We start from the raw sequence: 13377 nt of genomic DNA on the forward strand, positions 1-13377 counted from the left end.
GGGGTAAGGCACTGTGAGTTTGTTTATACTTTGTGTCAACGTGGGATTTCATTTATCGAATCACGCTCACATTTCAGTTGATCACAGTAAAAATCCCGGTGTAAACACACCGAGGGCACATTGTGATTGGATTACGATTGGCTAACTTAAACCACATTTGTTGGTTAGATTAGATTTCTGGCTTTAAGAGGTTTCTTCTGGTATTTGTACCATTTATAACATAATGAGTGTTTATTCCAGGACGCATTTTGGTTACAACTGTATATGGAGTACAAAAAACCTGGCTGTGTTTTAAATTATGATGTACGTTTTAAAACATCCTTGGACCACAGCATCAAGTTTCAGAAATAAGACAAAGCACTGTTTTAGCTTACCTCTCGTATGACTGGACATGAAGTGAAATCATCGACTCTAGAAAACCTGAACACCATGGTTTCATTCCCTTCCAGCAAAATTATTTGACATTATTGTCAAATATGAGACCACAGAGACAAGAGGCAGAGCCTAAATACAAATGTGTGGGAAAACTAACTGTTGGAATTAAACAATGGATGTGGTAAGACAGAGGCACTAGACCTGTGGTTGCTTCTCTTTTAAGCGATGTTGCGTTGTCCATGTTTTCAACAGTCAATGGGTGAAATGATTGATTGAGCTTTGGTGTTTCCTTGGTTCTTTTGCATGCAGTTAAGTTATTATTAAAATGTATTTATGTTTTTAGTTGTGCACCTTATGTCCTCATTAAATCTTGCATGTCTCAAATCAAAATAACACTGGCCAGTCTTTAAGGGTTCAGCAGTGTAATATGTACAACAAGATGTCATTCAGTCCTACTGAGGAGACTGAGGTCCTTTAGGGTGCAGGGAGCACTCCTGAGGACTTTCTTCGACACAGTGGTCGCATCTGCCATCTTTTATGGAGTGGTCTGCTGGGGCGGTAGCATCTCGACGGCAGATAAGAAGAGACTGAACAAACTCATAAAGAGGGCCGGCTCTGTCCTGGGGTGCTTCTTAGACCCAGTGCAGGTGGTGGGAGACAGGAGGATGACAGCCAAGCTGGCATCCATGCTGAAGAACAGCTCCCACCCCATGCATTAGACTCTGGCAGCACTGGGCAGCTCCTTTAGCGACAGGCTGCTTCACCCCAAGTGTGTGAAGGAGCGGTATCGCAGGTCCTTCCTTCCTGCTGCCGTCAGACTGCACAACCAGCACTGCTCCCAGCGGACCACATACACACACACACTTAACTACACAGGTCAGGGAACAGAGGTCCCTCAATGTAAAAATACTACGTGCAATACCCCCCTCCCCCCCCACACACACGTGCAATTAAGAGTCATTTGCTGTAAATAATATTGCTATTGCTTTTTTAAATTCTTATTTATATTGTTTATATAGTGTAATTTATTTATCTATGTTTTTGTAACTGAGTGTCTTGCTATCCCTTTCTGCTGTGACACTGAGAATTTCCCCACTGTGGGACTAATAAAGGATTATCTTATCTTATCTTATCTCATCTTATCTTATCTTGACCAAGACGAAACGAGACACATATTGACTATGGGCTGCAACAACACTGTTGTACAGGTTTTTTATTTTTATGCTCTCTCTCCTACAGATTCTACAGTTTGAGGAGATCATGTCTAATGCTCTATACCGGGAGCATTTCCGCATCTACATGGAACGAGTGGATAAGAGAGCTCTCATCAGTTTCTGGGAGCTGGTAGAGACACTCAAGACTGCTAACAAGGTGAGATACAAATTCAGCACGACTTCATGCAGTTGCTGCTCTAAGAAAAGCTTGTCTGTGTAGCAGTTGGGCTTTTATGGTCTCTTGAATGTGGCATAAACTTTAAAAATGTGTATACATTCAGAACGGTTACGCAGTGGTGTGGTACACAGTCTTCTTAAGGGTTCGTGCTAATACCTGGCTGAAGTGTTACAGGGCCACAAGTAACACTTAAGTGTGACTTTCCTCTTGGCAAAACATTGACATGCCTATTAAAGAGGACATGTGATGAGCACAAGTTGGATGTCACTGGCCTGGTTAGCATTTCTGGATGTGCTGGAGGCGTTCGTGGAACAGGGAGCTTCTGTTTGACATCGCCTCTGTTCTAATGAATTGTTTTAGACATGCGCAGTTCACCCACAGGCAAAGGTTGAAATCTGTTTCTTGTCACATTTGTGTAATAACTTGAAATCAGCTGACTACTGCATGCTTTACCAAGCAAAAAATGCAGGGAAATGTTGTGGAAAAGCACCACCAGATCAGAGACACAAGCTGAAGCATCATATTCATACAAATGAGTAATTATGTGAGCTCACTAAATTCTCATTGCTGTTAGGGATGCACCAATCCTACTTTTTCTCTTCCAATAACAATACATAAACATTGTGTATCAGCCAATATCAATCCGATACCACTGTTTAATTGATAAACCAGATACCTCACAATGGAGGACAGACTTAAGGCAGCAGAATAAACCCCTCTTACTTCTCATTATATGGAAGAGCGGCAATGGCAGTGACCTCATTACCCCCTCTCTCTCCTTCTAGGCTGTCCTCCATTACAGGCGCATGTCTGTAGGTTATTGTGATCCCGAGTTATGAAGCCTAGAATATCGTTGATGTGGGAATTGGGTTCAGTCCCAATCCGCAGTCCCGTGGATCAGTCTAATTATCCAGCTACTTTTGTCAGTATCGGGACCGATATCCTATCCTTGTATCGGATCGGTTCGTCCCTAATTGCTGTACCTGTTAGAGGTGTGCATAAGGTAGAGTTTGGGGCCACATAAACCGAACACACTTAAACCGAAGTCAACATTCTCACCATTGCCATGTTTTGAGAAAGATAAAAGGTTAGGATATCAAACTGGCAGTGTTCCAGTGGTGGTGATTTTACATTACTTTTACATTTATGCTTGTTATAAGTGATACTTTGATCGCAACAGCAGATAAACATGTCACATTGATATATCAAAGTTGACCTGACTAGACCTACCCGAGCACAAACTCCTGAAAAATTCTAGACAAAGTCTTGGAGGCCCCTCGGAATCAAGCCAGTTCCATTTTTTTGTTTTCCAACCATGTGCAACTATTAGCCGTCTTCTTCCACAGAACGAGGTACCTCAGCTAGTTGGAGAGATCTATCAGGACTTTGTGGAGAGCCGGGAAATCCCTGTGGAGAAAGCTTTGTATAAGGAGATCCAGCAAACTCTGGTTGGAAACAAGGGCACGGACGTGTTCCACAAGATCCAGAGTGATGTCTATGAAACCATGAAGGAGCGATATTACCCATCTTTTCTAGTGAGCGACCTCTATGAGCGGCTCATGAAGCGGGAGGAGCAGAGGAGCAGCTCACAGTCGAGCAGCGAGGACAAAGAGGATGGAGTGAGTTCTTACTTCTCTTGAGATTGTAACAGTACTTTGGCTCTGATATAGTTCAGGGCATTACATTCATGGCATTTAGCTAACTCTTTTATCCAGAGCGACGTATGACTGGATTATGTTACACAGGTAGATTTGGAATACTTGTCCAAGGATTTTTTTTTGGTGTAGAGTGGTGTGTTGGCCTGGTCGGGGAATCGAACCATAGTCTGCCATTACTCACTACGCTAAACCAACTGCATGCCAAGCGTAGTATCACAAATCGCACAACCTCTAATATCACTATATTAGCGGTTTCACTTCAGTTTTAGTTTAACTCTTGTCCTGAAGTTCCCCATCTTGCATATTTTGGTGTTTCCCCAAAACAGGGAACGGTGAAAACAAGGCACGGTACTCCTGGATACATCTGATACATTTATGCCAGTTAAATTAACATGCACAGTTTGAGTCACCTATAGACAGATCATATTCACATGACCAAATTAAATAAAGAAACAAAACTATCAATAATACAATGAAGTATAAAACAAATGTTATGAAGTACTAAACAAACAAACAAAAAATTTGGACATACAGTATTTCCACCTAGTTGAACAGGCCACATATACAGGGAGAGCGCCAGCTGCATATTTTGTTTTGCAGTTTCACACCCTGAGATACATGAGAAACTAAACTAATAGTAATATGCACATGCTGTAAACACTGTATGTAGTTTTACATATAAAGCATTGTTAATTCTTATTGTGGGCTATACTGGGTCATACTGTTGTTACAGGTATTATTGGGATTTTTAGTTTTGTAAAATTGCAGTAAAATAATTTATGCCATAATGAACATTTACATCTAAAATAATTTGCTGTAAATTTGACAGTAATGTTTATTAGTGTAATAGTGCAAAGGTTTCTCAAAACACAAGAGTTTTAAGATTATTATTGTTATTAAACTTTTTAGTTATTAGATGAGTTACCTGTGCAACTAGGATGTTTTTTTTTTTTTTTTATACAGTTTATGTATGACACGTGTACAAGGTTCCAAATATGCAAGTTATGGCCTGTGTGCCTGGAAAAACACAAAAAAAAGCCAGTGAAGATTTGCACATTACATATTCCTCTTGATTCAAACTAGGTGTAAATGTGTAGATAAGAAAACTTTTCAAAATCTTTGCTGATGCAAGAGCGCGCAGTCTGTATAAATGACGGGTTTCAGACGGGTCTGACTAATCCTATGTGTTAAGGCAGAGTACAATTATTCCCCTGTCAAATGTTTCCGATAGGCAGATTTTTTCCAGCTTGTTTACTTGTGGCAGCCTTAGTAAGTAAGTAAGCGCAAATTGCGCTCACATCAAGGCCCGTTTTGTGCTGCTCCTGAGCTTGTCTACAAACATCCGCCCCAAAGTGTTTAAAGTAAATGTCTGGCTCATTATGATCTTTTGAGTACAATGGTTTAGGATTATGAAGGCATTTAATCACTCGAGGCTGATTCTGCATTCTGTGTTTGTGTGCGTGTGAGCAGTGCCAGGCCATGGAGGGGGTAGAAGTGGCTGTAGACGAGGGCAGTAAGGGCATCAATGAGCAGGCCAGCTATGCTGCAAACAAACTGAGCCAGCTGTGTGAAAGACTGGAGTACAAACGGCAAGCACTCGGCATCATACAGGGTGCACCCAGAACTGACAAAAAGGTAAGGTGTATGTTTTCCCTGTAGTTTTTTTGCTGTTTGAAACCAAACTGTACTGGATAATCAATTGTAAGTAAGTATTAGTGTTTACGTAGGGTGAGGGAAAATATTGAGAAATCGAAGTAAGTAAATATTTTCGGTGGCAGTATATATTGGGTATATAGAGGGTATATAGATTGGTTGCAGACAGTGATTCATTTTGTATAGTGTTTTTTAAAACCCTCCACTGCTAGATAGCAGTGCTGTACTCTTCAGGTCTTACTGTTCTGACTGCAACTTTTCTTTATATATATATATATATATATATATATATATACAGTGAGTCCAAGAAGTATTTGATCCCTTGCTGATTTTCTTTGTTTGCCCACTAATAAAGACACTATCCTTCTGCACTTTTAATGGTAGATATATTCTAACATGGAGAGACAGAATATCAAGACAAAAATCCAGAATATAATTTTAAAGAATATATTTTAATTAATTTGTATTTCAATGAGGAAAATAAGTATTTGATCCCTCTTGCCAAACACACTCAATACTTAGTGGCAAAGCCTTTGTTTGCAAGCACAGCGGTGAGACGTTTGTTGTAGTTAACCACAAGTTTAGCACACACACCAGGGGGAATTTTGGCCCACTCTTCTTTGCAGATCCTCTCTAAATCATGAAGGTTGGTGGGCTGTCGCTTGGCAACTCTGACCTTCAGCTCCCTCCATAGATTTTCGATCGGATTGAGGTCTGGCGACTGGCTGGGCCACTCCATGACCTTAATGTGATTTTTCTTGAGCCAATCCTTTGTTGCCTTTGCTGTATGTTTAGGGTCGTTATCATGTTGGAAGACCCAACCACGGCCCATTTTCAGATCCCTGGCAGAGGGGAGGAGGTTGTCCCTCAGGATTGTGCGGTACATGGCTCCATCCATCTTCCCAGTGATGCGGTGAAGTAGCCCTGTACCCTTGGCAGAGAAACACCCCCAAAACATTATGCTTCCACCTCCATGCTTGACGGTGGGCACAGTGTTCTTGGGGTCATAGGCAGCATTTTTCTTCCTCCACACATGGCGGGTGGAGTTGAGGCCAAAAAGTTCAATTTTGGTCTCGTCTGACCACAAAACCTTCTCCCAATAACTTGGTTCATCTTTCAAATGATCATTGGCATACTTGAGGCGCGCCTCCACATGTGCTCTCTTCAGCAGGGGTACCTTTCGGGCACTGCAGGATGTGAATCCATTGTTGCGCAAAGTGTTGCCAATTGTTTCCTTGCAAACTGTGGTCCCAGCTGCCTTCAGGTCATTTGCTAACTCCTGCCGAGTGGTTGCAGGACGATTTCTGACTGTTCTCAGCATCATTGCCACCCCACGAGGCGAAATCTTCTTTGGAGCACCGGGCCGAGGTCTGTTGATTGTCATGTTATACTCTTTAAACTTTCTGATAATTGCACCAATAGTTGTTACTTTCACATCCAACACCTTACTAATCTTTTTGTAGCCCATTCCAGCTTTGTGAAGGTCAACAATTCTGACTCTGAGGTCCTGTGACAGCTCTTTGGTTTTACCCATGTTGGAGACTTGAAATCTGTGTGATCTGTCTGATTCTGTGGACAGGTGTTTTTCACACAAGTGATTAGTGAGAACAGGTGGCTTCAGGTCAGGTAACAAGTTGATTGGGAGTGTCTAACTGGTCTGTAAAAGCCAGAACTGCTAATGAATACTAAGGGATCAAATACTTATTTCACTCCATGAAATACAAATCAATTAATATATATTCCTTAGATTTATTTTCTGGATTTTCTTTTTAATATTCTGTCTCTCCATGTAAGAATACATCTACCATTAAAAGTATAGAATGATCATGTCTTTATTAGTGGGCCAACGAAGAAAATCAGCAAGGGATCAAATACTTCTTGGACTCACTGTATATATATATATATATATATATATATATATATAATATAATATAATATAATATATTATATTATATATATCACCTTACAGTATCGCAGTATATCACAATATATTGAATCATAACCCCCTGTATCATGATATAGAACATTTTGGCAGGCTCTTGCCAATACACAGCCCTATTTTTGAGTAGAGCTCTATGTAAATCTTCAGCAACTACCGTCTCCAGCACCAGCAGTCTTTTACTACTTACTTTTCTGTTGTCTGCTGTGTTGAAAAAACATATTTCTTTATGTTTGATGTTTAAGTGCTTGCATCTGGCCCTCAGTAACAAGAGGACTGACCTCACTGTAGCATGATTTATTAATGTCTTTCTTTTTATTTGACTTGTCTGTCAAAGCCAAGGTCAGTATTAGCATTCTCCTTCAGCAGGGCCACTCACCTTAAACTTCTGCCCTCCGCTGGCAGGAAATGACACATTTGGCCTTACCCAGTCACCCCTGAAAAAGGCAGAGAACTGCTCTCTGACAGGAGTCCACTACTGGAGCAGATCCCAACTGAGAGACTGTGTTAAATGCAAATGATTGTGTTTAGTATGGGTGCATCATTGCTTTGTGACTAATGTGATAGCTTGGGGCTGATCTGGTACTTAGAGCACTATGAACACAGCCTTCGTTTCTAGTGTTTAGCTTTAAGTATAATGAATTTTCTTGTAAAATGAAAAAGTTAACACATTAATTTTTTTTTAGCCACTCATTAGTTTTGCTGTGTCGAAAATGTATCAAATTAAAGCAGCATTATATAGCATTTTACCTTAAAATAGAAGCTTCCAAATCAGTGTGAATTTGCAAGATGCTAACTGCACCATGTAAATCTAGTGAAACGAATAGGACTGCGCTCGCGAGTTACACTTCCCAACTGCAGCATCAAGAAATACCAATTTTCACATACTACTGCTTTAAGATCCCAAAAGGTAGCATTGAATCAACCCTAAGAATTAGAATTCTTACCTGTTTAGGTGCAGTTTTATATTTTTAGAAGAAGGCTTCCAAAATACACTTGTGGCCAAAAGTATATGGACATCCCTCCTAACAATTGCACTCAGACGTCGCGCCCATTGCTAACAGTTGTTTAGAATCAAAAGCACATTGCTGTAGACAAACATTGGCAGTAGAATGAGTTATACTGAAGAGCTCGGTGGCATCGACCACAAGCTCCTCAAACAAGTCAGTTTGTGAATTTTTCACCCTGCTAGACCGAGATCAAAGTGCTGTTATTGTGAAATGGAAGTGTCTAGGAGCGACAACAGCTCAGCCACAAAGCAGTAGACCATGCAAACTCGCAAAGTGGTGATGCCGAGTGCTCATAAACATTGCCAATCTTCTGTTGCATCACTCACTGAAGCAACATTGTCACTATGTGGCAGTATGATGGATAAATCTAGGTTTGGTGAACTCTAGGAAAACACTACCTCCTGGACTGCAGAGTTTGGTGGTGGAGTCACAATGATCTGGGTCTTTCAGAGTTTTGGCTCAGCTCTCTTGGTTTTAGTGAAGGGTACATGAAGTGTGCAGTGACATTTTAGACAGTTGTAGGCTTCCAACTTTGTGGGAGTAGTTTTGAGAAGGTCATTCCTGTTCTGGCATGAATTAACCGTAAAATGTATTTCTATCCAGTACTAGTAATTGATAGTGATAGCACTCATAGATTATAGGCCCATTGTTTTTCATGATAGGCTTACAGTCTTATTTATGTTTTTTGTTATTGTTTGTTTGTTTGTTTTTTTTCACCAATATAAGTGTTGTAGTATGCTGCAGGATGTGCTCTTAATCGTGTTTGACTGTGTGCAGATTGTGACCATGCTAAAAGAGGAGATCAGGGTGATGGAGAAGGAGCACAGTGACCTTCAGTTGCATATCTCACGCACAGACTGGTGGTGTGAGAACTTGGGCACCTGGAGGGCTGTCATCAACACTGCCGAGGTCAGTCCACCACCAGCCAAGTGTTTCCCTAACAACAGCCTATCACCGTTGTGGCGTCACAGCCTTCACATCCCATGGCCACACAGCACCGACTTCACAGAAGCTCATTGATATTCTTTTATTATATTATTATATATTATCTTTCATTATATATTATTATATTATTATATTATGATATGCAGGAGTAAAAAAATAAATAAATAAAAAAATTATATATATATATATGTATATATATGTATATGTATATGTGTGTATGTATGTGTGTGTATATATATATATATATATATATATATATATATATATATATATATATATATATATATATATATATATAATTGCATAATATTAGTTAGCAAGTTGGCTATATGAAGAAAAAATAATGTTAATTAATGGTTCATTTAATATTTAAAATTTTCTACTAACCTTAACCTGCAAAATGTCTTTGGCTGAAAATGTAGCTAATATGTGTCATGGCGTGCTAGGCCAGACACAGAGGGACGAACACTCGCAGAGATTGAGTCAAAGCAAGCAGATTTATTAACACAATGAGACAAACAAAAGGGGGCAAGTGAGGCAAAAAAGCAGCAAACCATGAACAACATTCATCAATAAAAACATGAACGTGGCAAACAAAATGGCGAACCTGGGACTGTGAACTGAGCAGTAGCTGACCTCAACACACTTCTACAGTACAAGGAACCCCGAATTGCGGTGCCGAGGCTTCTTAATGAAACGAGACACACTGAATCAAACACATGAACACAAATGAACATGAATCATGAACCAATACACATGAAAAGAACCAAACACATGAACCAAACGAGGCAGAAGTCCTTATTTGGGCCTGTCAGCTGAGGCTCGGAATCGCCCCGGGGGAGGGTGCGATACTGAGGGGCTGACGGTATGACTTTCAAAACTAGTGAAGTTGATTTGTGGTGTCCAAGCTGCGAAGAAAGGTTTAGATTGACTGACTAATGTTAAAATCAGTAAATTATTATAATCAGGTCCTCTTGTGTGTTTAGCATGTTAAATATAGCGTTATATAGTGGCAAACAATGTTTACGTTTTATTTTTCACCAATCAGCCATAACCATAACATTAGCACCACCTGCCTAATATTGAGGAGCCCCCCCCTCCCGCACTGCCACATGAGATCTGACCATTCGAGGCATGGATACCACAAGACCAGAATCTGCAGCAGATCCTTTACCTCCTGTAAATTGTAAGGTTGGGCCACCATGCAATTTCAATGTTCATTGCAATGCTCTGACCCTGTCATCTTGCCATCATAATCGGACCCTTGTCAAACTTCAAACAACTTTAGACTAAGGTTTTAAAAATGCATGATGCATCTTTATTTTTGAAAAGCTTATCAGTAAGTTTTTGGATTAAAAAGTTATAGGAAGTTGTAGGATACACCACCCAGCATACACACACATGCGCACCACATACTTTATAACTGGGGCTCTGATTACCAGCCTTCCCTGTGTTGCACATCTCTTTTCCTCAGGCTTAATTTGCTGTCAGGCATTAAGTGGTTGTTTGTCTGCTGAATGTTCATGAAACATCAGCAGGCAAACAACCGTTATGAGATTGTGAGATGCCCTCTTGTGTGTCTTTCTTGGGTACATTGTCACATCAGTTAGTGTGACCTTTCAGAAATGAACTATAATTGAGATTGTGAGTCATGCCTGAAGCATTTACTGTCTGTCTGAAGATATGCTTGCTGTTATTGCTGATGGCTTTTAAATGACCTAATGGGGATCTGAATGAGCAGTTTAGTTTGTTTACAGTGTGTATTATTATCTTACAAGAAAGCCTGTTAAAACATTTTTCGAAGGGCCTGACATATTATTATCATTGGCTGATTAATTGGACGATATGGAGGTTGCAGAGGTTTACCTACACGCAGGGAAAGGATTTGAACAGACCATAATGGGTAATCTGTGTAAAATTAATCCAAACCTAACCTTTAACATAAGTGTAATACAACAATTAAAACATTTCCTATGAAGAGAATTTATGTAAACGTAGGTCATAAAAAAAACGGCAAATAATATGGTAATAAATTATATTAAAGGTGCCAAAGAATGAGTCTATTCATTTTGTTTGTCTGTTTGTTTGTTTATTTATTTCCCATTTTGGTACTCCCAATTAACCCGCTCGAGTGTAGCTCACCCTAGCACTAGCAATGCCTCTCGACACTAGGAGGGTACCCTCCGATACATGTAAAGCCAGCCATCACCTCTTCTTGAACTATGCCGCTTGACATCTAGAGTGATAAGGGAACCCTGGAAAAGCATGGCCAATTGTGCTCTCTCTGACTTCAGCTGCTGATGGCAAAACGGCATGACTCGGGATTCGAACTCATGAACCCCGGGCCATAGTGGCAGTGCAATAGACTGCTGAGGCACCTTATGCCTATTATTCAGTATTTTAACTTGTGCTCTGTGTACACTTTGTGTAAATAGTAAGTTTGTGTTTTTGGTTGGGAAGGAATAAGATCAGATGCAGTTTAACAAGCTTATTTACAACCCTGATATTTGGCTGAAACCTACAGATTTGTCTTTTAGAGTGCCTATGATTCTCTTCAAGATTCAAGAGTTTGTCATATGCACAGCAGAAACAAGCAGTACGCTGTACTATGAAATTCTCACTTTTCAGTTCCTCCATGTACCGATCTAAATAAATAATAATAATGAATATTACTATAAAAAGAGAGAAACAGAATAAGTATGATTTTGATGGCATTTAGTTAATCTTTTCAGTTTTTCTTTCTAGTATTTTAAGATTTGTTGTTGCTTATTTTTGTCTTAAGTAAAAAAAAAAAAAAAAAAGTTTCAATTCATTTCGATGTGTAATGTGCGGTGACGTCACTTCCGGTGACCACCACCTCCGTGGTTTCTGGGGGTTCTGAGGCCAAACAAAACGAGGCAGACATTAGTGAATGTTCTGAAATTAGTCTCCTATTATCTGGAGGCATCTACGAGGCAATGTCTTTTCACCTGCATGCTAATGAGGAAGAGTGACAGTAAATGGTCAAACCTTACTACGACTCTGTCTTCATTGGGTGATTTAGCTTGGTGTTTAGTCAGAGTTTCCACACACTGCACTAAAAACACTACATTAATAATAAAAATATACACATATACATAAACATATACACTAAAGTAAAGCTAAGTAAAAGAAAAAAACTAAGTAATGGAAGTTAAAGAATACAGTACAGTAAAGGGCATTGTGCAAGTACAAAAGTAAACATTATTGGTACAACAGTAGCAGTGAAATATGTTGTGGGCTCATATTAATGAGTGCATGTCAGTGCGAGTTCAGCCAGTTCAGAGTGGAAGGGGGAAGGAGATGTTCACAAGCTTGATGGCTTGTGGATAGAAAAAAAGTTAGTGATGCAAAGCTGGCAGGATTGTTTTTTTGGTTGACACTTAATGATTAAGTTAATTATCACATATAGCTAACTATTTTTTTAGTGGTTGCTGAAGGAAGTCCTTAGCACTTTGTCCATCTCCAGTGCCTCAACAACAGCCTTTGCTGCACCTGTGTATGTGTGTCAGCCTGTGGTTTTGCTGTGGGAAGTGAGTCTCTCCGGGTGTTTGAGAGAAGTGCCAGCACATTGCCGAAGCCAAAGAAAAGTGTATGCCATTACCATTAGTCAAGTTACCTTAGTCCGCCCTGAAATTTGTAGATAAGCTCAGGTTGCAGTAAAGTGCCTACTGCAAGGTACTTATTGGAAGGGAAGATAGCTGGGATAGGAGCTAAGCTTACCAAGCTTAGATCTAAGAGAGCGAGAAGAGAGATGTGTTGTTGCCTCCTCCCCCCACCTAACCAGAAGCCTGCTCTGTTTACCTTCAATACTTTTATTTTATTAGCGCTTTAGGAGAGCGTCTGATAAATAATGATGTATTATAGCTTTATTATTAGCACAGTTAACCAACTGGATTGCATTATCCGACAAATCACCAAGGTGTTGATTTACATGATTGATTGGTTGGATTGGTAGTGTAAATGTAGCGGCGAGACGCCACAGACAACTGCTACCAATGGAAACAATGTTATACATCGCAAAATGTTCATGTCGGTTGAATGTGTGTGTCTGTCAGGCCTGCGAGGAGAACGGTGAGCAGATGCCGTGTTACTCTGTAGCAGTGAGTCTGTTGGAAGGAGACGACTCTAAGAACAACTGCTGGACCGTCACCAGGAAGCTGAGCGAGTTCCAGGCTCTGCACAGGAAGCTGACCGAGGTACCTGACCCCTCTCCGTCACATTCATGACGTGACTGCCCCCCCCCCCCGGTTGCCTTCTGAGAGGATTGTATGCTGCAGTGCCGACGTCTGAAATACCACCGAGATTCAGCAGTGTGACTCTTCTGCCATGCCCCAACTGTGTTGCTATGGCAACGAGATGACTCATCACACTGTTGCATGTTATG

The 13377-nt window shown here is 40.3% G+C and overlaps 1 protein-coding gene across 1 annotated transcript in view; it reads left to right on the top strand.

The window, feature by feature from the left end:
• Positions 1-13377, top strand: part of snx25 (sorting nexin 25) — a 57855-nt gene that overhangs the window by 35319 nt on the left and 9159 nt on the right. Inside the window, exons 8-12 of the mRNA XM_072664047.1 lie at positions 1615-1746; positions 3114-3386; positions 4896-5060; positions 8805-8936; positions 13049-13189. Coding sequence (XP_072520148.1) covers positions 1615-1746; positions 3114-3386; positions 4896-5060; positions 8805-8936; positions 13049-13189 — 843 coding nt within the window. The remainder of the gene's footprint in view (positions 1-1614; positions 1747-3113; positions 3387-4895; positions 5061-8804; positions 8937-13048; positions 13190-13377) is intronic.

Source organism: Salminus brasiliensis, chromosome 19 (assembly GCF_030463535.1).
Source record: "Salminus brasiliensis chromosome 19, fSalBra1.hap2, whole genome shotgun sequence".
NCBI classification, from domain to species: Eukaryota; Metazoa; Chordata; class Actinopteri; order Characiformes; family Bryconidae; genus Salminus; species Salminus brasiliensis.